This window comes from Rana temporaria, chromosome 11, assembly GCF_905171775.1.
Source record: "Rana temporaria chromosome 11, aRanTem1.1, whole genome shotgun sequence".
NCBI classification, from domain to species: Eukaryota; Metazoa; Chordata; class Amphibia; order Anura; family Ranidae; genus Rana; species Rana temporaria.
The window spans coordinates 9,336,238-9,361,101 of record NC_053499.1 but is presented as its reverse complement, the minus strand read 5'-3'; the positions used below and the strand labels follow the sequence as shown (position 1 = coordinate 9,361,101).

The following is a 24,864-nucleotide window of genomic DNA, read 5'->3' as shown; positions in this document are numbered from 1 at the left end:
CAATTGTTTCCTACAACATATTAAAGTTGGTGTCTATCATTGCATACAAGCATATGTTTAAGTCATCAGTTTTGAATGTCTTTAAGAAAATGATTGCCTCCAACAATTCTGTTAGTTTACATGACTTCATATTTTAGAAAAATTCTAAATTGTAGGGCAGTGTAAGCATCAGAAGAACCCATTATCTATCTTGTTCTTTATGAGCTTTGAGGTGTACATTGTATCCAGTGTAACGTGTTTTTTTTATATATATATATATATATATATATATATATATATATATATATATATATATATATAAAAAATTTTTATTTTTTTTATTGGAATTTTCATCATAGAAATTTATAGAAGTTTACATATGAGAGGAAAATAAATGTGTTTTTTTGCTGGTTGAAAGATCTGTATACAGTGGAACCGAGGATTGCGTAACTGAGTGTTGTCTCGCAAAATGAGCAGGATTCAATACTCTGCGGTGTGCAGTACCGCATTTGGCCAGAGGTGCGAGGGTGCCAGAGCCGTTCGGGGCTGTTCGGAAACACTGGGAACTACTCCTTTCTCAAGTGTTTCTGAGCCTTTCCAAGGGTTTCCAAATGCAGCCAAACGATTTCCGAGTCACTCCGGCGCCCCCCCACCTCTGGCCACATGCGGTATTGCATGCCATAGTAGTCAATGTGGAACTAATTATTTTCGTTTCCATTGACTTGGGGAAACTCGCTTTGATATGCGAGTGCTTTGGATTACAATCATTCTCCTGGAAAGGATTATGCTTGTAATCCAAGGTTCCACTGTATTTGGCTTTCTGCAGTTAAGGCCTCATGCACACCGGGACTTTTCTAAAAACTTTTCTCCTGGCAGGAAAAAAGCAGTTTCAAAAACGCACCTAAGCCACGTTTTTTCAAATGCGTTAAGACGCATCAAGCACTTGTGCATTAATTCATTTCATTGGCTAAAATATTAATTTATTCTGGCCATTAAAATGTAAAAACACTCAAGCGCTAAACATGCCTAGCATGTAGGTGTGTTTAGACGCATTTACATGCGTTTTAGGCATGCTTGGCATTTTTTTTAGCCAAGCCAGGCCTCTCTTGAACACACTTTTTTCTGCCTCTAAAGTGCAGTAAATGCTATAGACACATAGGCCAACATAGAGGGGCGTTTACAGTAGAGAAGCCATTAATTATAACTTTTTGTGAATTGGGACATTTAAACTTGCTTTTTTATTTCCAATCTAAATTTAGTAGGAGTCGGAGTCGGTGCATTGTTTTGCCGACTCCGACTCCAGGTACCCAAAATCTCCTCCGACTCCTCGACTCCGACTCCACAGCACTGGATAAAACACGTCCGTTGGACTGTTGTTGTCGGGAAAGTCCGATCGTGTGTATGGTCCTTTAGATGGACTAGTAGATTTAGATGGATTTTAAACAACTAACAAATTAAAACTGAAACCCAGCTAACTTATTTAAGTAGTTACAGGAACTGTTTTTTTTTTATTATTATTATTAAATTAAATAAATAAAAACTGACCATCTCAACCTTCTAACTGCCATATTTTCTGGACAGCTTGGTCCGGTAAATTTTTATTATTATTATTATTATTAATAAATTAAATAAATAAAAACTGACCATCTCAACCTTCTAACTGCCATATTTTCTGGACAGCTTGGTCCGGTAATTTTTTTTAATATTATTATTATTAAATTAAATAAATAAAAACTGACCATCTCAACCTTCTAACTGCCATATTTTCTGGACAGCTTGGTCCGGTAAAAAAAAATGAAAAAAATATTTATTGGCAGGATCAGCAGGTTATAAAACTGTTGCAGGGAACTCAGAAAAACAAAGACTGCCATGCTGCTCACAGGCTTTATTATACAGCATGGGAGTTATTTACTAAAGCTGGAGGGTGCAAAATCTATTGCAGCTCTGCATAGAAACTAATCGGCTTCCAGGTTTTTTGTCAAAGCTTGACTGAAGAAGCTGAAGTTAGAAGCTGATTGGCTCCCATGCACAGCTGCTCTAGATTCTGAGTGCTCCAGTTTTAGTAAATCTCCCTCTATGTCATTTTTTTGACTTTTCCCATTGTTCCATTTTTTCACCATTAGGGTTAGTGTTCCATCCATTATTACAGTCCAGGAAAAGCAGAGATGAATGATTTGACCTCACAATTACGCAGGACTGTGCTGATGTATTACACTATGGCTACCGCAGGACAAGTCTAATAATATAATCCCCTGTAAGCAGATAGAAGCATTAATGATAAACGTGAGCACTATGTCATTGCATGTCATTAATACAGAGGTCACCCACGTTCCTGGTATTTAGGGAAGTAACTTTCATTATAAATACAAGCTGCACCATACTGTCACTGTACTAGTAGGTCATTGGATAATTATACCTCAAAACCTTTTAAAGGATGGAATTGTTGGAATAGTTGCTAAAATGGGGACATTACTATTTAATTGAAATATATTTCCTTAACACAAAGGATCCTTGGTCTTGAATCCACTTCAAAGCCAATGTGGTGAAAGCCAGCGATGCTTTTTGTGCAGAAGAAATAATATTATAATAATAATAATTTAACATTTCCATTGAATTAAGGACTTTTTTTCTGCAAATTTAGAATTGTCAAGTTGAGAACTAGTTGCCAACCAGATTTTTCTTCTCTAATTGTCCTTTACTGCAAAACAGTTCTTTAATGGGAAATGGAGGTTAAGGAAGCCTAAGTGGTTGATGGCCTTTGGTTAAGAACATTGGCAGATGCAAACATTTTACAGTTTGTTAGCTGTTTTTGTAGAATCCAGTGTTTCCAATCTGACTTACTGTTTAGCTCTGGTAAGGTTGGGTGCCTCACTGCCTCTATGAGCTTGAATTAAGCTGGCCATGAACATCAGTGAAGGTCACTCATGCCATATGTCATCTGACCGTCATATGTTGTCCTTTGGGTCAGTTTCTTCTTAAAACGTAATTCTTTAATAAGACAGTCCTGGTGGTCTGGGAGAAGAATAAATGATCAGGCAAGACTTTCTAATGGCATGATCAGTTTGTCGCCCAAGAACCGTGACCCCATGACCATGGTTCATGGTCTTGACCACTGCCATGGAAAGAACCAGACCTATCCAATCAATATGGTACTAAAAAGAGATTTGATGAGGGACAAAGTGTAGAATCCAGGGTTTCCAATCTGACTTACTGTTTTTAGCTCTGGGAAGGTTGGGTGCCAGCTGGTCTCTATGAGTTTGAACTAGGCTGACCATGGACATTCGTGAAGGTCGCTTGTGTATATGTCATCTGATCATCATATGTTGTCCTTTGGGCCAGATTCTCCTCAAAATGTACTGATTTAATAAGACAGTCCCGATGGTGACTTGAGAGAAGAATAAATGACCAGGCAAGACTTTCTGATGGCACGATCAATTTGTCCCCCAGGAACAATGACTATGGTTCATGGTCATGAAAAAAAACATGGTCATGGTTCATGGCAATGGAAAGACCATGGTCATGGAAAGAACTATGGTCATGGTTCATGGCAATAGAAAGACCCATAGCCATGGTTCATGGCAATGGAAATAACCACGGTCATGGTTCATGGCAATGGAAAGAACCACGGTCATGGTTCATGGCAATGGAAAGAACCATGGTCATGGTTCATGGCAATAGAAAGAACCACGGTCATGGTTCATGGCAATGGAAAGAACCATGGTCTTGGTTCATGGCAATGGCAAGAACCATGGTCATGGTTCATGGCCATGGAAAGAACCACGGTCTTGATTCATGGCAATGGAAAGAACCATGGCCATGGTTCATGGCAATGGAAAGAACCACGGTCATGGTTCATGGCAATGGAAAGAACCATGGCCATGGTTCATGGCAATAGAAAGAACCACGGTCATGGTTCATGGCAATGGAAAGAACCATGGTCTTGGTTCATGGCAATGGCAAGAACCATGGTCATGGTTCATGGCCATGGAAAGAACCACGGTCTTGATTCATGGCAATGGAAAGAACCATGGCCATGGTTCATGGCAATGGAAAGAACCATGGCCATGGTTCATGGAAATGGAAAGAACCATGGTCATGGTTCATGGCCAAAAAAAGAACCACGGTCATGGTTCATGGTCATGAAAAGAACCATGGCCATGGTTCATAGCAATGGAAAGAACCATGGTCTTGGTTCATGGCAATGGAAAGAACCATGGCCATGGTTCATGGCAATGGAAAGAACCATGGTATTGGTTCATGGCAATGGAAAGAACCATGGTAAAAGAACCATGATCATGGTTCATGGCAATGGAAAGACCATGGTCATGGTTCATGGCACTGGAAAGAACCATAGTCTTGGTTCATGCCAATGGAAAGAACCATGGTCATTGTTCATGGCAATGGATAGAACCATGGTCATGGTTCATGGCAATGGATAGAACCATGGTCTTGGTTCTTGGCAATGGAAAAAAAACACAGTAATTTTTCATGGCAATGGAAAGAACCATGGTCATGGGCTATGGCCCTGGTGGACTTCCATGTTGACATTTGTTTGTTTAAATTGGAAAATGGCCATCTAATATCAATGGGCACCTTATGGACAATAGAGCAACAGTAAAAAGTTTTATTGACAGCAACATTTGATGAACATATGTGCAGGTTATTTTTAACGGTCAATCCTTCCAAAACCAATCAAGGAGAGTCCAACCACCTGGCAAGACCCAGAAACTAAAGCAGGGAACGCGCACGTTTTGAGTATCCAAGACATATGAAAAGCCAGGCACTGACTGTGTCTACCAGATTCCACCAATAACCAAAATATCACCTTTAGGTAAACTTAATCTATAAATGTAATTTTAATAACACTATTTGTTTCCTAACGGATGGGGGCATGTTGTTCTATAGGTCCAGAATATATTTATTTAGTAACAAGCTGTTTCCTGTCTGCCGAAATGGCTTTCTTTTAGAATTATCACACATGGAAGTGTTACTAAATATTTTACAGAAAAATCATGTATTATAAGCAATAATATCTTAGAGCAACTTTGCTGTTATTTTTATATATATATATATATACAATATAGTTATGTACTATGAATCTTTAATGAGAGTATTTTTGCATTTTAAAACAAATGTAATTTTAGTATGTTGGTAAAAAAATGTACGTTCATTCTGTTTTTATTTTCAGATGATAAATGATTTTCTCATTCAGTCCACGCTGAATTGTATTGATTGTATTTGTTACATTTTTCACATTGTGCCTGTATTTTCAAATGTATCTCCAATGTCCAATTTTCTATCTGCGTATAACTTTTGTCATACTGTGTTAAGTTAGATATTTACAACAATAAAAATTGAAACTGATACTGAGCCTTGTGCCATTTCGTTAAAAGAGTTGAAGCCGTTATAGCTGCAAAGGGCGGGGCCAAATCAAAATTGAACCCTCCGGAATAAGACTGGGATGTCATTAAAGTTCATGTGTGTGTAAAGGCAGGTGTCCCAATACTTTTGGCAATATAGGGCCAGATCCACAAACACCCGGCGCAACGTAACTTTTGTCATTTAAGTTACACCGCCGCAAATTACACAAGGTAGTGCCCGATCCACAAAGCACTTACCTGGAAATTTGCAGCGGTGTAACTTAAAATCGTCCGGCGCAAGGCGTTCCTAATTTAATGGGGCGAGTCCCATTTAAATTAGGCGCGCTCCCGCGCCGGACGTACTGCGCATGCTCCCGACGTCATTTTCCCGACGTGCTTTGCACGGTTTTACGTTGCGCCGGGTTTTGAGAATCGCGACGGGCGTAAAAAAAAAATACGAGTTGCGGCGGAAAAAAAAAAAAAAAAAGACACCGTCGCGGGAAAGAAGGGTCTACTTTTACATGGTGTACTAACTTTACACCTTGTAAAAGCAGCCCTAATTTTGCGATAGCAAACTAATACTTACGGAGAAAAAACGAAGCTGAAAAGCTTTGTGGATCTCCGTAAGTGCTAATTTGCATACCCGACGCGGCATTTCGACTCGAAAATTTAAAACGTGAAATTGTGGCCGGAACTCCGCTTTAAGTTTGTGATTTTGTACAGTTCCTAGGAAACTGGGTTTTTATATGTATACATTTTGAAATAAATCTTTTTTAAGATAAACTAAAACCCCCCCTTCTTTTGACTATATCCTTACCAGACTATAGTGCCTAAAAAGTCCATGACTTGCCCATAGGTCTTTTCTCTTTCAAATGTATTTAGGACGTGGCACACTCATTATTTTTTATGTATCCACATGACCACTATGTGCGGTGATACATTCTATTCCCATTAAAACACCCCTGGTATATATCGATGAGATTGTGCCGCATTCATCAGTTATAAAGAAGATGGCTCAGGTAATGATTTGTGTTCATCTTCTTATTCCTCCTTTTTCATGGTGGCTCCAAGTCCTTCATCATGTTCGGGGTCTAGCTGTTTCTCTGTGGAGATGCAATAAATACATATATAGAAATATTAAATTGTGATATTACGGCTGCAGCAGACTGTCTCCAGCAGCCTGACATAAAAGCTGAATGTTATGCAGTATAACGTGTATGGAAATCTTTTTATAAATCATCCATTTGTAAGTATGTAGCAAAGTTTTAACCTGGAGATCCTGCCAGTAATAGCACTTCCTGCTGTGTGTGCTGCCTTAGCTTGTCAATGGGCTGACAATCTGAGAGACTTGAACTGAAGGAGTACACACAACAGGCAGACAACCATAGGCGTGCACACAGGGTGTGCCTGGGCACAACCTAATCACCCTGTACTGTGCATATTCCCCCTGCTGCCTGGCTGCAGAGAAAGGGACTGGGGAATCTCTGTCCTCAGTCCCTTTCTCTATCTGAAAAGTGAGACATCAGTGGTCCGATTTTACCCCCAATATAGTAGCTTGGCTAGGTAGCTGACCTCCTACCCCACCACTGGTCAAAATCTGGGTCTCCCATCATCTATGGTTCCGGAGATAAGGGGATGCTTGCGCAGCCTGTCAGAAGCTACATACAGAGCGGCCAATATAAATACAAGCTGACACTCTCTGCACCAGACTGAGAGGATGAGATCACAGTGCCTCTCCACACTTCTTGTCAGAGGCACTGACAGGGCTGCCATCAGGGGGGTACAGGCGGTACACCTGTAAGGGGCCGGTGGTCCCCAGGGCCCCGGATGGCACCCCCCCTTTTTTTTAAATATTTATTTTTGTTCGTGAGCACCCAAAGCCCCCCCCAACCCCTAAGGGGCCTGGTGGTCCCCAGGAGTCCGGATGGCATCCCCCTTTTTTTTTGTTTAAATGTTTTATTTTTTTTTTATATATTTTTTTTATTATTATTTTTTTATCAGCACCCAAAGCCCCCCCCCACCTCTAAGGGGCCCAGTGGTCCCCAAGGCCCCGGATGGCATCCCCCTATTTTTTTTATATATAATTTTTTTTCGTCAGCACCCAAAGCTCCCCCGACCTTAACGCGTGGTGGCAGCCCCCCCCTGCTCCTCGATTCGTGGCGGCGGCCCCCCCATTCTTAACTTGCGACACTCCCCCCGCTTCTCAACCAACTTGCGACACTCCCCCCGCTTCTCAACTTGCATCACCCCCCCGATTCTCAACTTGCATCACCCCCCCCGCTTCTCAACTTGCATCACCCCCCCGCTTCTCAACTTGCATCACCCCCCCGCTTCTCAACTTGCGGTGGCATAACCCCCCCCCCCCCACCGGTTCTCTGCTCCAGGGGGCCCCATGCCTGAAGCTGTGTAAGGGGCCCCAAAATTCCTGATGGCGGCCCTGGGCACTGAGCTCAATGGACAGCTTGGAGTCTTTGACCAATGGTAAAGTACCATTGGCCCAAGCTATGCAATGGAGGCACGCCTCTCACTGCAGTGTCATAGGAGGGGGCGTGTCAAAAAAAAGACAAATGCTCCCTTCCAGCCCCGCCCTCTTTTCTACAAGGAAAAAACATGTGTTTATGGGTATAAGTATTTCCCACAATCCAATGTTTTTCTCACACAGTTAAGAGGGAGAATGAGAATCTGCTGCTGCTGAAAAGGTACTGTTATATTCAAGCTAAATCATATATTATTATCTATTTACTGTGAAATTTCTGGTTTGAAGTTATAACTCAGTAATTTGTCCATTAACCAGCGGCGGTCCGTCCATAGAGGGCGCTGGAGCGCCGCCCCCTCTGGCTCCGCACCGACACTGAATAACATACATTCATGCATTGCATGAATGTATGTTATTGTTGCCGGCTGCCGCTGGTCTATTCAGGTGGCCGGACATTGAGCGCCGACCACCTGAATAACGGCAGCTGGTTGGCTGTGCGGAAGTGCCTATCAGAGCCAGCGGCTCTGATAGGTTTTCCGTGTACAGCCCTCATCCTCCCAGATGTCTTATGCAGGGAACGTACGGGGTGCGTTCCTTGGATAAGACTGACGGCCGTCTCAGCCAATCAGGTTCACCTATTCTTGTTATCGGTAACCTGATTGGCTAAAGCGTCACCAAGGCGGGAGAAGAAGACATCAAGGGATGTCAAAGGATTAAGGTAAGTGCATTTTACAGGGCACAGCGGCGACAATGGGCACAGAGGCATCAATGGGCACAGAGGCATCAATGGGCATAGTGGCGACAATTGAGGGGCATAGTGGCGACAATTGAGGGGCATAGTGGCGACAATTGAGGGGCATAGTGGCGTCAATTGAGGGGCATAGTGGCGACAATTGAGGGGCACAGTGGCTGCGTTTGATGGCATGGCACAGTGGTGACAATTGATGGCACAGTGGCTGTGTTTGATGACATGGCACAGCGGCTGCATTTGATGGCATGGCACAGCGGCTGCGTTTGATGGCATGGCACAGCGGCTGCGTTTGATGGCATGGCACAGTGGTATGAATTGATGGCATAGTGATTGCATTTGATGGCATGGCACAGTGGTGATAATTGATGGCACAGTGGCTGCGTTTGATGGCATGGCACAGTGGTGCGAATTGATGGCATAGTGGCTGCATTTGATGGCATGGCACAGTGGTGACAATTGATGGCACAGTGCATTTGATGGGCACAGTGAGGCTGCAATTTTTTTTTTTTTGCGCCCCCCAAAAATTTGGAGCACCAGCCACCATTGCCATTAACCACTACCCGCCTGGCCTATAGAAGAATGACGGCCGGGCAGTGGTTCAGTTATCCTGCGTGCCCGTTGGCAGGGAGGGGGTGTAAGTGCCTGGTATTGAAGTGGTTAAGCCACCTGCTTGAATACAGCATCATGTTGTGGGGATGCTTTTCTTCAGCAGGGGCAGGGAAGCTGGTCAGAGTTTTTATACATTATCTTTTTTTGTACCACTCTTTACATCTACTCACTCAGGGAAGTCAACGTCCATTCTAGGATCCTTGGATCTTCGAGGCTCTCATGGCCAACTTTACACTTAAACTTCTTCCCGAGGTCCTCCAATTTAAAGGTGAGCTCCAAAGTGGACACAACGTTGTAGAGGCCATGCTCATCAACCCTTGTTGTGTACCCTGTGCGTGGCTCCAACTCATCCTCCTTATACCATTCTATGGTCAGCTCCCGCGGATGGAATCTGAGGATTTTGCAGGAGAGCTCCATCTGCTGACCAGCAGAAGGTATTGCTGGTGTTGATATTATTGGTTCCAGGACCGGTACAGCTGAAAGAAGAGGTAGATGGTAGTAAAACTCCAGATTTTTGGGGGGGAAAATGGTAATTTTCTGCTAATACTTACCTTTTCCAGATGTCTTTAGGTTGCCTGATCATGTGACGTACAGGGTCCTCATTCTGTATGGAAATGGCAGGAGGTCCTTAGTGATGCGTTGATGTATGTGAGGGCACCATCTTTTTTTTTTTAAACCCCTGCTGGGGGGACGCTTTTAAGTATTTGTGAACCTAATACAAGTAATCTACACCAGAGGCGTAGCTTGAAGCTTGTGGGCCCCGATGCTAAAGTTGACCTGGCCCCTGGGCTGTTCTCACCCTGTGCTCCTCTCCATTCGGGAAATGGCTCACAGCTTGTCCCCAGCCAATGAGAACGGAGGGGTGTGGACTGTGGAAGGCAAAGTGGAAGCTCAGTACTGAAGCGTGGCTGTGGGGCCCTTGGGCAGATCGGAGCTGGACTTTGTGGAGAATATAATATGACAGGGAGGCTGCAGGGGCCCCCTGGAGCTAGGGGTGGGGTTGCGATTGTGACCCCTGCAACCCCTTATGCTACGCCCATGATCTACACATTGGCAATTCTCACCCACTGGTTAAGCATGCAGTTTATCTGAAAATGCTAAAAAAAAGTCCAAGTACTTTTATTGCTTTAGTATTATTTTCTCCACTCCCTCTGGTTGGTATGAGATGATCCTCATATAGACGCTAGGTGGCTTGCGCCAATGTCACATGTCTCAGGAGCCATTTAGCTCTTTAGGAACTGTTAAAAGAAACCACAAGATAAACTAGCACTAGTCCGGTTTGTAAGAAAACTATATAAAACTAGAACAGATAGGGTATTCAAGAGAATTGATGTTAAAAATCGCTTTCAACGGGACATTGCCCGGACATAGCATCCGCATGTGTGTGGGCAATTTGTGTAGGTTACCGCCCACGAACACTGCACATCAACCCTGAACACTCCATCCCCACCGTGAAACATGGTGGTGGCAGCATCATGTGGTGGGGATGCTTTTCTTCAGCAGGGACAGGGAAGCTGGTCAGAGTTGATGGGAAGAGGGATGGAGACAAATACAGGACAATCTTAGAAGAAAACCTGTTAGAGTCTGCAAAAGACTTGAGACTGGGGCGGAGGTTCACCTTCCAGCAGGACAACGACCCTAAACAAACAACCAGAGCTACAATGGAATGGTTTACATCAAAGCATATTCATGTGTTAGAATGGCCCAGTCACAGTCCAGACCTAAATCCCATTGAGAATCTGTGGCAAGACTTGAAAATTGCTGATCACAGATGCTCTCCATCCAATCTGACAGAGCTTGAGATATTTTACAAAGAAGAAGAATGGGCAGAAATGTCCCTCTCTAGATGTGCAAAGCTGGTAGAGACATCCCCAAAAAGACTTGCAGATGTAATTGTAGTGAAAGGTGGTTCTACAAAGTATTGACTCCGGGGGGCGCCATACAAATGCACGGCACAAAAATTCAAGGGGTATGAATACTTTTTCAAGGCACTGTATGCTTACTGGAATTGTAAATATGTAGCAGAATACATATGGGACAAAATTTATGAAGAGATTAGACTTAAAAAAAAAATATTGGATATGGCAGAAAGTAAAAAATACTTTTTTTTTTTTTATAGCACAGCAGCTGTAATTTTCTCAGAGGACGCGCAGCGGGGAAACACTGTGCCCGGCAAGTCACGTGATGCCAAAGGCGTGTGCCTGGCGGCCGCGATGTCCGCCAGGTACCCCGCGATCGTCAGCGACAGAGCAAGGACGAGGAGCTCTGTGTGTAAACAAACAGATCCACGTCCTGTCAGGGAGAGAGGAGACCTATGCTGTGTCCCTTGTACATAGGGACACAGATCGGTCACCTCCCCCAGTCACCCCCCTCCCCCCACAGTAAGAATCACTCACAGGGAATACATTTAACCCCTTCCTCACCCCCTAGTGTTAACCCCTTCCCTGCCAGTCACATTTATACAGTAATCAATGCATTTTTATAGCACTGTTCGCTGTATAAATGGTCCCAAAATAGTGTCAAAGTGTCCGATATGTCCGCTGCAATATGGCAGGCCTGACAAAAATCGCAGATCGCCGCCATTACTAGTTAAAAATAATAAATCTATCCCCTATTTTGTAGGCGCTATAACTTTTGCGCAAACCAATCAATATACACTTATTGCGATTTTTTTTTACCAAAAATATGTTGAAGAATACATATCAGTGTTTTTTTCTAAATTTTCTGTCTTTTTTTGTTTAACCACTTCAAAACCGCACGCCGTCATATGACGTCCAAAAAGGGGATCTCTTATCCCGGGGTGGACGTCATATGACGTCCTGTACTTTGCACCTAGAGGCATCATTCAGATATCATTTTGTTCCGGCGACGATCCTGCATACCATAAGAGCGATCATAGCGGCGGTTCCGCCGCTTGATCGTTCTTATAAGCGGCGGGAGGGGACATCCCCCCCCCTCCCGTCGCCATCCGGTGCTTCTCCGGGCTCTTCCGTGCCATCGGGGGCCCGGAGAGATGATCGCCGTGCACCGGATGGGAGGCATAGAGATGACTGGTGACCAGATGACCAGCTCTAGGCTTTGTGAGGCCTTAGGCAAAACTTGACATGGGGCCCCACTCTCACCCCATGATGGGAAAAATAATTAAAGGACAAGAGCCTCGTCCCCACAACCTTGGCCGGTGGTTGTGGGGGTCTGCGGGCAGGGGGCTTATCGGAATCTGGATGCCCCCTTTAACAAGGCAGCCCCCCAGATCCTGCTCTTTAATAACTTAGGGGCGGGGGCCACCCGGTGATGTCACCTGGTAAACCCGCCCCCTTGTGAAGTAATTGACTGAGGGCATACTGAGTCATTGACGTCACAAGGGGTGGTGTCACCGTTATTCACTGGTTGTTAGGGACGCTGGCGGCCCCACTCCTGAGTCAGGGCTCTTAACGCCCTAAGGTCCCCTGTCCCTCAAAACTGTAATGCATTGGGCAAGTTAGGGGGCCGCGAGGCCCCTGTGAGTGCGAGGCCTTAGGCGACCGCCTAATTTGCCTAATTAAAGAGCTGCCGCTGCTGATTTGAACTGAAAGCTCAGTTGGGCTTTAAATAAAATTGATATGATTTTAATGAGAAGCACATACCTCTTACATAGGAGTCAAAGGTCAGTTGCATATTTTGGCTTAATGCAGGATAATAAACCCGGCAGACATAGATCTTTCCATGATCTTCGCTAACATTTGCTGTGAAGGTCAGAGAGCTGGAATAACTGAAGACACGACCCTCCTGTTGTTCTCGAGGTGTATGTGAATATCTGCCATCCAAAGTCTCTCCTTTCTTATAGATATCCTGAGTCGGCTTCTGTTTCATCATGTCTTTTTTCCTCCATGTAATGTGTAAAGGTCCCGGGCTGTATTTAGTTATGTTGCATGTAAGCGTCACCTCTTCACCATGGGTTGGGTGTTTTGGGGTGATAACGTGTGACAGTTTGAGACAATCTACATAAGAAAACACAACATATATTATAAGTGGAAAAACACACACTTTATAAAAGGAATCCATTGTCTTTTTTAGTAAAAATTGGATGCAAAGAAAACAAAGAGCCCCATATACACAAAGTGGCCCCAGACTACGTCAATTGTATGACGAAACGTACGTCGGGAAGGTGACGTGCTGACGCATGACGTGACGATCCGAGCGGACGGGTTTTTCGACTAAGGCCGGCTTTACGCAATCCTTGCTTTTAGATATCTACTTTTCTGTAAGTGCAATTTATTTTATTAAACGTGGCAATACTTTTACGTACTTCACTATCTGAGCCCATTATTCCTTTTTGGTATAACATCGATAACGGAGTACCTGGAGGATCCAAAGTGCATCTAAGTCTGCTGCTGGTTCATTTAAAGGCCCTGGCTAGGGTTTATAGCCACAAGCTGGTTATACTTGCCTTTTGGTAAGCCTCCATCCTATAAGGTGTTTCTGGTGGTGACTAACATCCAAGTCACGATTGTTTGTATTTTCACCCGCGGCTTGCTGAACTTCACTATGTGAGCTTTTTATTGTTTTCTGGGTATACACAACGGTGGATGACCTACCTGGAGAATCTTCAGTGTATCCATGTCTGCTGCTGTTTCACATAAAGGCCCTGGCTGGGGTTTACAGCCGCAAGCTGGTTATGCTTGCCTTCTGGTAAGCCTCTATTTTACATGGTGTTTTTTGGTGATGGTAACTGAACTTGCACCGTCTTGCTGAACTTTAGTAATCATCAGGATTATTTCTAACGTCTAGGACAAATTTTTTCATCAAATTCACTTTTTGGACATTTTTTCATTAATTTGAACTTTGTCTCATAATTGGACTAGTAGTCACAAATGTGCGAATTATTCCAATTTTTTCACATATGGTCTATCACCAATCTATATTTTAGTAATATATATATTAGTTTTTATTATTTTTCACACAGCGCAACACTGATCTTTTTCTTTATACACAAAGTACACCTGCAGCCACATAATGTACACCAGTGGTTCTCAACCTCAGTCCTCAAGTACCCCCAACAATTTCTCTTAGCTAAAATACGCAGACTCACGCCCTTTATCCCGAAAGAGGACATTGCAGTCGTGGTGGGAACAATCATCAATTCCAAAATCGACTACGCAAATGCCCTCTATCTAGGACTCCCCAAATACCAAATCACTCGTCTGCAAGTCGTTCAAAATACGGCCGCTCGACTAGTGACTGGCAAAAAAACATGGGAATCAATCTCACCTTCATTGAGATCCCTTCATTGGTTGCCCGTAAAAGACAGAATCACTTTCAAGGCACTCTGCCTAATACATAAGTGTATTCAAGGCAACGCCCCCCAATATCTATGCGAAAAAGTAAAAGCCCACAATCCCAATCGCATTCTGCGATCCACCAATCAAAACCTCCTCCAGATACCCAAAGCCAGATACAAGTCCAAAGGAGATCGAAGATTTGCAGTCCAGGGACCTCGCCTGTGGAATGCACTACCAACCACCATCCGACTGGAGTCGGACCACTTGGCCTTCAGGAGAAAGATTAAAACCCATCTCTTCTGAGGTCAATGGGTTCCTTACCCATGAAATGGATACAGCGCCCAGAGGCGATTCAGTTCGCATTTGTTGCGCTTTACAAGTCTCTCTCTCTCTCTAAAATAGCTGTCCAAAATACCAAGCCATTGACTCTGCAAGATAAAGGAAAACCTGAAAACATGGCCTGTTGGGGGTACTTGAGGGCTGTGATTGAGAATCACTGATGTACACAAGCACAGCATTATGAAGCACAGGTAATCGTTAGTCTCCTATTACACTACACATACATAGGGTGACCACGCATTTTGCAGGTCTGTCCCGGGCACCTTCATTCCAGGACAATACAGTGTCCCGGAATGAAACTGACACAGCCATCCCCCCCAAGCCAAACTAATGCCCCCAAAAAAGGCTGCCACATCACCGCTTTACTCACTGACAGTACTTGTCCTGGCCGGGAATACCTGGAGGAGCACAGTCCACGCCCCCTGCTTGTGATTGGAGAAATCATAAATCCCGCCTCTTGTGTCAAATCACTGTGCTGTGATTCGTTACAGCACAAGCTGATTTTTGGGAAGGGAGGGTGTCCCTGAATGGTAGTTTGGAAATGTGGTCACCCTACACATACACTATGGGCTAGATTCACATAGATTAGCGGATCTTTAGATCCGCGTAATCTATGTGATTTACGATCTGCCGGTGCACTTTTGCGAGGCTAGTGCTGTATTCACAAAGCTTTTACCTCGAAACTTGCACCGGCGGATCGTAACTCCCCCGGCGGAATTCAAATTCCGCGGCTAGGGGGAGTGTACAATTTAAACCAGGCGCGTTCTCGCGCCGATTTAACTGCGCATAAGCCGCCGGCGAAATTTCCCAGTGCGCATGCTCCAAATGACGTCGCTAGGACGTCATTGTTTTCGGCGGCAACGTCAATTGCGGCCATCCGTATTCCAGACCGACTTACGCAAACGACGTAAAAATTTGAAACTCGGTGCGGGAACGACGGCCATACTTAACATTAGCTACCCCTCATATAGCAGGGGTAGCTATCCGCCGGAAAAAGGCGAACGCAAACGACGTAAAAAAAAAGCGGCGGGCGTTCGTTTCTGAATCGGCGGTTCTCCTCATTTGCATATCCGACGTGTAAAATACCGAGGCGACACCTAGCGGCCGGCGGGAGATTGCAGCCTAAGATCCAACGGTGTAAGTCACTTACACCAGTCGGATCTAAGGGAGATCTATGCGTAACTGATTCTTATGAATCAGTCGCATAGATCCGACCGTCGGATCTCAGAGATACGACGGCGGATCAGGAGATACGCCGTCGTATCTCTCTGTGAATCTGGCCCTATATGGTCAAACATTTGTGGGCACCTGATCATCACACCTATATGAGTTTAATGGACATCCCATTCCAAAGTCATGGTCATTAATCTGGAGATGGCAACTCCTGTATGTTGGTATGACAGCCTCCACTATTTTGGGAAGGTTCTCCACAAGATTTTTGAGGGTGTCTCTGGGAATGTGCCCATTTGTGAGGTCAGGTATGGATGTTACATAGTTAAAAAGACACAAGTCCATCTAGTTCAACCAATAAAAGGGGTGTGGGGGTGCCATAAAACTATCCCCTGTTTTGTAAACGCTATAACTTTTGCGCAAACCGATCAATAAACGCGTGTTGCGATTTTTTTTACCAAAAATACGTATCGGCCTAAACTGAGGGAAAAATTATTTTTTTTATATATTTTTGGGGGATATTTATTATAGCAAAAAGTAAAAAATATTGCATTTTTTTTTCACAATTGTCGCTCTATTTTTGTTTATTGCGCAAAAAATAAAAACCGCAGAGGTGATCAAATACCACCAAAAGAAAGCTCTATTTATGGGAAAAAAGGACGCCAATTTTGTTTGGGAGCCACGTCGCACAATTGTCAGTTAAAGCAACACAGTGCCGAGTCGCAAAAAAATGCTCTGGTCTTTGGCCAGCGAAATGGTCTGGGACTTAAGTGGTTAAAAGTAAAATTTTACTAGCCAGATTCACGTAGGAGGGCGCATCTTTAGTTCGGCGTAGCGCATCCTATTTGCGCTACGCCGACGTAACATAGTGAGGCAAGGCCAGTATTCACAAAGCACTTGCTCCGTAATTTACGTCGGCGTAGCGCAAATGGGCCGGCGTAACCCCGCCTAATTCAAAGTAGGCATGTAGTGGGCGGGCTACATTTAAATTAACCGTGACCCCATGTAAATGAGGGCCGTTCGTACGGCGCATGCGCGCGCATGCTCAGAATCACGTCGCAAATACTCCCTATGTAACGTCGTCGGCTCAATGCTACGTAACCTACGCCATTCAAGTACGCTTACGCAAACGACGTAAAATACGACGGCTGTTCCGTCGTCCATACCTTGCATGGGCTGCGCCATCTTTTTGGTGGTTTATCTTTACGCCTGGCGTATGTCTTAAGTAAACGGCGTATCTTACTGCGACGGGCGTACGTACGTTCGTGAATCGGCATATCTTGCTCATTTACATATTCAATGTTTAAATCCATGTACACGCCCCTAGCGGCCAGCGTAAATATGCACATAAGATACGACGACGTAGGAGACTTACGTCGGTCGTATCTTGGCCAAATTTAAGCGTATCTGGTTTCCAGAATACGCTTAAATATACAACAGCGCGCATTCGGACATACGACGGCGTATCTACTTACCTTTGTAAGTCTATGTGAATCTGGCTATATATATATATATATATACACACACACACAGAGAATATACTAATGCGCCTTGTGAAAAAGCCCTTAGCAGGTACATGGTATTTCAGGAACTACAACAGCTAAATAAAATAATGTATAACTTTTAAAAGGATATTTAAAGGGGTTGTAAATGTAAAAAAAAATCCTTCCATTTTGCTTTTAAATGTCCTTATTTCTTCTGAGAAATCCTCACTTCCTGTTCTTCTGTCTGTAACTCCACACCGTAATGCAAGGCTTTCTCCCTGGTGTGGAGTGTCGTGCTCGCCCCCTCCCTTGGACTACAGGAGAGTCAGGACGCCCACTAACACACAGCTCCTTTCTCTATCTGCAACGTAGAGAGCGTCCTGACTCCCCTGTAGTCCAAGGGAGGGGGCGAGCACGACACTCCACACCAGGGAGAAAGCCTTGCATTACGGTGTGGAGTTACAGACAGAAGAACAGGAAGTGAGGATTTCTCAGAAGAAATAAGGACGTTTAAAAGCAAAATGGAAGGATGAGGTAAGTGAAGGAGGACTGCACTAAGGTAAAGGAAGCTATTTACAACCCCTTTAACCACTTCCCGACCGCCGCATGTATATATACGTCGGCAGAATGGCACGTACAGGCACATTGGCGTACCTGTACGTCCCTGCCTTCTAGCGGGTGGGGGGTCCGATCGGGAGCCCCCCCCCCGCTACATGCGGCGGTCGGGTTCCCGCGGGGAGCGATCCGGGACGACGGCGCGGCTATTTGTTTATAGCCGCTCCGTCGCGATCGCTGCCCAGAGCTGAAGAACGGGGAGAGCCGTATGTAAACACGGCTTCCCCGTGCTTCACTGTGGTGGCGCATCTATCGAGTGATCCCTTATATAGGGAGACTCGATCGATGATGTCATTCCTACAGCCACACCCCCCTACAGTTGTAAACACACACTAGGTGAGCACTAAATCCTACAGCGCCCCCTGTGGTTAACTCCCAAACTGCAACTGTCATTTTCACAATAAACAATGCAATTTAAATGCATTTTTTGCTGTGAAAATGACAATGGTGTCAAAATTGTCCAAAGTGTCCGCCATAATGTCGCAGTCACGAAAAAAATCGCTGAGCGCCGCCATTAGTAGTAAAAAAATAAATAAAAATAAAAATGCAATAAAACTATCCCCTATTTTGTAAACGCTATAAATTTTGCGCAAACCAACCGATAAACGATTATTGCGATTTTTTTTACCAAAAATAGGTAGAAGAATACGTATCGGCCTAAACTGAGGGAAATTTTTTTTTTATATATGTTTTTGGGGGGGATATTTATTATAGCAAATTAGCTCTAATATAGCTCTATTTTTGTTTATAGCGCAAAAAATAAAAACCGCAGAGGTGATCAAATACCACCAAAAGAAAGCTCTATTTGTGGGGAAAAAGGACGCCAATTTTGTTTGGGAGCCACGTCGCACGACCGCGCAATTGTCTGTTAAAGCGACACAGTGCCGAATTGTAAAAACCCCTTGGGTCATTTAGCAGCATATTGGTCTGGTCCTTAAGTGGTTAAGTAAGTTAAAAAAAAAATAATTGTCTGGAGTTTCTCTTTTGCATAAGCATCAGTCATGGGGAAAACAGACCTTTAGAAATCTATAAATCATTCTTACCTCCATTCACCGTTAGGGTACATTGTCGTGAGATGGGACTTATCAGAGCAGCATGTTGCACTTCTATGGTCAGTTCTGCTCCATCATCGGTCTCAATGTTTGGAGTTATTTGGAGAATACACGGGCAGCTGTAAAAAACTAAAGACCTTTTTGGGCTCTGAGATTCCAGTTTAGCTTCCATGTTATCGGCCTCTTCTATATTAAAAGGTTGGGTTTCATCATTTTCAGCGCGATTCTGTTGATGAGGATTCTCTCGAGAGGATTTCCATGAGCAGATCTGACGCTTCTCAGAATCATTGACTCTCTTCAAATATACATTTATAGTAACGGTTTTAGGTTTAAAATCCAATATAAACAAATTCAGGTTGGATCTTTTCATGTGAACCAAATATTCTGCTCCAGTGATGCTTGAAATCTGTGGAGCTGTAAGAAATAAATGTAGAAGATATGATGATGCTAAAACACAAATAAACCCAATAAGTAGCAATTAACAGAAATTTTAACATGTAAGCAATCTAAAGCCCCGTACACACGACCGGTTTTCCTGTCGGAAAAACTGCCATCATCTCTTTTTTCCCCCCCTGTCAGGAAAGAAAAACCCTATCAGGAAAACCATTTGTCTGTATGCCTTTCCGACGGGTTAAAAACCGCACATGCTCGGAAGCATAGAACTTAATTTTCTCGGTTCGTCGTAGTCTTTTACGTCACCGCGTTCTTGGCAGTCAAAAGTTCATCGGACTTGTGTGACTGTGTGTGTGCGCAAGGCAGGCTTAAGAGGAATTCTGTCGGGAAAACCATCGGTTTTTTTTATCTGATGGGAAAACTGGTTGTGTGTACGGTAAGGTGACCATATTTTTTAAATGAAATCCGGGGACATATTTTTTCTTTACTAGTAACGGCAACAATCAGCGACTCTCTACCCGTCGCCGCCCGCCTCACAGCCTCTCAAGTCTTACTCTTCGGGCCCCAGGCTACTACTGGATGGGGAGCGGAGGAAGATCACTCCGCCAGGGAAGGCAAGGAGATAGGCAGGTGGCTGGCCGGGATTTGAGCCAAGGCAGAAGAACATGTGAGCGGAGCTGAATGGGCATGCGCCCGAAACTGAAGAAATATTCCCTCCACTCCGACCAGCACATGATCATCAGAAAGGGCCACAGATAATGGGAAAAATACACCCCCCCTTTGCTAGTAGGCACGGCGGAGCGGGGTGTGTAATTCTATTTTTTTCATTTTAATTCTGCACTGATTGTCTTTGAAATTGCCCCGGCCCCCTATTAAATCCAATCTGGGGACAAAACCAGGGACAGACTTGGTCCGGGGACAGTGTCCTCAATCAGGGGACTGTCCCCTGAAACTGGGGATGTCTGGTCACCCTAGTGTACAGGGCATTAGAAAGAATAACTGGTGGCCAATGTTCGGGCACTTCCTGTTATGGGGTGACAACTGTCTTAATTTTTCCTGTGTTGTCACCAGGGCTTTTTTTTCTCAAACAATAGGTGCTGGAACTTAACCACAACCCTACAAAACCCCTCCCCCTACACACACCCTCCAAATCACATCAAATAGTGTAAATTTGCCGTCGCCTAAAAATAACTCAACACGCAGCCATTAATGTCTAAACCGCTGGCAACAAAAGTGAGTACACCCCTAAGTGAAAATGTCCAAATTGGACCCAAAGTGTCAATATTTTGTGTGGCCGCCATTATTTTCCAGCACTGCCTTAACCCTCTTGGGCATGGAGGTCACCAGAGCTTCACAGGTTGCCACTGGAGTCCTCTTCCCCTCCTCCATGACGACATCACGGAGCTGGTGGATGTTGGAGACCTTGCAAGACACACTTGTCTTTGTCCTACTCACCTGGTTGCCGCCACACACGCTTGACACCATCTGACACCAAATACCTTTATCTTGGTCTCATCAGTCCACAGGACACGGTTCCAGTAATCCATGTCCTTAGTCTGCTTGTCTTCGGCAAACTGTTTTCAGGCTTTCTTGTGCATCATCTTTAGAAGAAGCTTCCTTCTGGAACGACAGCCATGCAGACCAATTTGATGCAGTGTGCGGTGTATGGTTTGGCCACTGACAGGCTGACCCCCCCACCCCTTCAACCTCTGCAGCAATGCTGGCAGTACTCATACGTCTATTTCCCAAAGACAACCTCGCTGACGCTGAGCACGTGACCTCAACTTCCTTGGTGGACCATGGCGAGGCCTGTTCTGAGGGGAACCTCTCCTGTTAAACCGCTGTATGGTCTTGGCCACCGTGCTGCAGCTCAGTTTCAGGGTCTTGCCAATCTTCTTATAGCCTAGGCCAGCAGTGCCGGCCCAAGACATTGTGCTGCCTGGGACCAAGAATAAAATGCTGCCCCCCCCCCCCCCAGAAAAAAAATCTCGCCAACCAAAAGGCCCCCACATTCATTATTTTATATCATGATAACTAAAGGGGACCCGTCATGGCTCTATACATGTATATAGGACTATAAAGAGGACCTGTCATGGCTCTATACATGCATATAGGCGTATAAAAGGACCTGCCATGGGCTCTATACATGTATCCAGGAGTATAAAGGGATCTGTGAATTGCCGGCAGCCACAATGTCTTTTGCGCAAACTAATCAATGTACGCTAATTGTTTTTCTTTTTTTTGTACCAAAAATATGTAGAAGAATACATATTGGCCTAAACTGAAGAAAATTGTTTATTTTTCTAAATTTTGGGGATATTTATTATAGCAAAAAGTTAAAAAATATATATATTTATAGCACAAAAAATAAAAACCGCAGAGGTGATCAAATATCACCAAAAGAAAGCTCTATTTGTGGGAAAAAAAGGACATCAATTTTATTTGTGTAGCGGAACGGGCTGGTGGGCATCAGTATGCTGCCCCCCTAAAAGTGCTGCCTGGTACCCATGGTACCACCCGGTCCCATCATAGGGCCGGCCCTGTAGGCCAGGGATATGTAATTAGCGCACCTCCAGCTGTTGCAAAACTACAAGTCCCATGAGGCTTAGCAAGACTCTTACAGCCACAAGCATGACACCGAGAGGCAGAGGTATGATGGGACTTGTAGTTTCGCAACAGCTGGAGGTCCACTAATTGCATATCCCTGGCCTAGGCCATCTTTATGTAGAGCAACAATTCTTTTTTCAGATCCTCAGAGAGTTCTTTGCCATGAGGTGCCATGTTGAACTTCCAGTGACCAGTATGAGAGAGTGAGAGCGATAACACCAAATTTAACACACCTGCTCCCCATTCACACCTGAGACCGTGTAACACTAACGAGTCACATGACACCGGGGAGGGAAAATGGCTAATTGGGCCCAATGTGGACATTTTCACTTAGGGGTGTCCTCACTTTTGTTGCCAGCGGTTTAGACATTAATGGCTGTGTGTTGAATGGCTCAGTGTCTGACCTCACAAATGCTCTTCGTCAAAATTCCCATAGACACCCTCCTAAACCTTGTGGACGGCCTTCCCAGAAGAGGTGAAGATGTTATAGCTGCAAAGGGCGGGGCCAACTCAATATTGAACCCTCCGGACTAAGACTGGGATGCCATTAAAGTTCCCGTGTGTAAAGGCAGGCGTCCCAATACTTTTGGTAATATAGTGTATGGGCCAGATTCACGATCCAGTTACGCTGGCGTATCTATTGAATTTGAATTTGCAATTTAAAAGTTGCGCCGTCGTATCTCTGCGCGGTATTCTGGGAACAAGATACGCCTGAAATATGGCTTCAGCCGACCGACGTAAGTCTTAGTACGCCGTCATATCTAGGGTGCATATTTACGCTGGCCGCTAGGGGCGCTTCCATAGATTTACGCCTTGAATATGTAAATGAGCTAGATACGCCGTTTACGTTAGGCTTATGTCCGGCGTAAAGTTACCCCTGCTATATGAGGTGCAGCCAATGCAAAGTATGGACGTCGGCAAGCGTATCTTTTTACGTCGTTTACATAAGTCGTACGTGAATGGGGCTGTGCGTAGGTTACGTTCACGTCACAGGCATTGGGCCTGGCGTATCTTAGGGCGTAAATCTGACGTGATACTGAGCATGCGCGCGCATGCGCCATACGATCGGCGTGTCATTTACCTGGGGTCACGGCTCATTTTAATAAAACACGCCCACCTCTTCCACATTTGAATTAGGCGGGCTTACGCCGGCCGATTTACGCTACGCCGCCGCAACTTACGGAGCAAGTGCTTTGTGAATACTGCGCTTGCCTGTCTAAGCTGCGGCGGCGTAGCGTAAATAGGATACGCTACGCCCAAATAAAGATACGCCCAGATACGTGAATCTGGCCCTATATGTCTATCTATCTATGTATCATTTTAAATATCTCTTGCTTTTGTTTTCTGACTTTCTTTTATCAATAATCCCCAATTTATTATATATTTATCTCTTTTTTTTAAATAGAAGATCCTGCATATTAATTTGTCTGTAGTTTTGATCATAGCATTGATACATCCTTACCTTTTTTATAAAAAAATACTATCCAGAGTGCTGCCGCCACAAGCAATAGAAAGAAAACAACAATACTAACAAAAATTGTAATGGGGATCACCGAAGAGGTGGTGGGCTGTTCTGTAATGGTAAAAAAACAAAAACAAGACAAAGTTAAAGTGGTTGTAAGCCCTGGTTCACACTGGTTCACACTGGTTTACACTGGTGCGATTTGCCATGTGATTTGACAGTTCAAAACCGCACGACAAGTCGCACTTCATTGCCGGCAATGGAACTGTTCAAACCATTGTGACTCGAGTTGCATCGACTCTGAAAAAGGTTCCTGCACTACTTTTTGGGGATTTCATTGTGACTTGCATAGACTTCTGTTCAATTAAAGCGGTTGTAAACCCGCATGAAATTTTTATTTATTTTTTTCTCCTGTAAGGCAAAAGTCATAATCAGCTAGTATGCACCGCATATTAGCTCATTATGAAATACTTACCTCGGAACGAGGTGTGTAGCACTTACCTGGTCCACGCCAAGCGAGATTTCATCTTGCCTCGGCGTGTCTTCCGGGTATCGCCGCTCCAGCGCTGTGATTGGCTGGAGCGGCGATGACGTCACTCCCGCGCGTGCGCGCGGGAGATTTAAAACTCGGCAAGGTCCGGCGGCTGCCGGTCCTTTCGCCGTAGATCCCCCTGCGCATGCACCGCATTGCGAGGGGAATATTCTCCTTACCTACAGGTAAGCCTTGTTATAGGCTTACCTGTAGGTAAAAGTAAAAAAAGTGGGTTTACAACCACTTTAAATCGCAAGCCGCAATGAAGTCGAAGGTCGCACTACTCTGCGGCTTTGTGCTGAAGTAGTGCGATTTCAAAGCCGCACAGGTGTGAACCGGGGCTAATCCTCAGACATGAAATCTGAACAAAACACATATTTCTGTAGTGTTTACTCTTCAAAGCAGACATTTACCACACCTGGAGCACTCAGAATGTGGTGCAGCTGTGCATGGGAGCCAATCAGCTTCTAACTTCAGCTTCTTCAGTTAAGCTTTGACAGTAAAACCTGGAAGATGATTGGTTTCTATGCAGAGCTGCTCCAGATTTTTGCACTTTTTTTTTTTTTTTGCAGTTTTAGTAAACAACCCCCTAAGTGTCATTTCTCACTGCTGTCTAGTTCCCCTGTTTTGGACAGGGGTCACTTATGACAAGTCTTCCTGACTCCAAAGGCTAAAAATCTGACAGGGGAGGGAGCACCAACACACAGCCTGTGATTGACAGCCTCAGCTCTGTTCCTGAGTGCTGCGTGAAGGGGGGTGTCCTTTCCCTCCAACCAG

At 44.6% G+C, this 24,864-nt stretch overlaps 1 protein-coding gene across 2 annotated transcripts in view; it reads right to left on the bottom strand.

Annotated features, from left to right (window-relative positions):
• Nucleotides 1-5,972: 5,972 nt before the first annotated feature.
• The window catches only part of LOC120917008, a 29,255-nt gene continuing 10,363 nt past the window's right edge, over nt 5,973-24,864 (bottom strand). Inside the window, exons 4-8 of one of the 2 annotated variants that reach the window (XM_040327985.1) lie at nt 23,556-23,666; nt 19,085-19,507; nt 12,799-13,152; nt 9,346-9,651; nt 5,973-6,442 (exon numbers count right to left, since the gene is read on the bottom strand). In XM_040327985.1, the coding sequence (XP_040183919.1) occupies nt 6,381-6,442; nt 9,346-9,651; nt 12,799-13,152; nt 19,085-19,507; nt 23,556-23,666 (1,256 nt within the window). In that variant the 3' untranslated portion in view covers nt 5,973-6,380. The remainder of the gene's footprint in view (nt 6,443-9,345; nt 9,652-12,798; nt 13,153-19,084; nt 19,508-23,555; nt 23,667-24,864) is intronic. The other variant, XM_040327986.1, reaches the window with a different exon arrangement.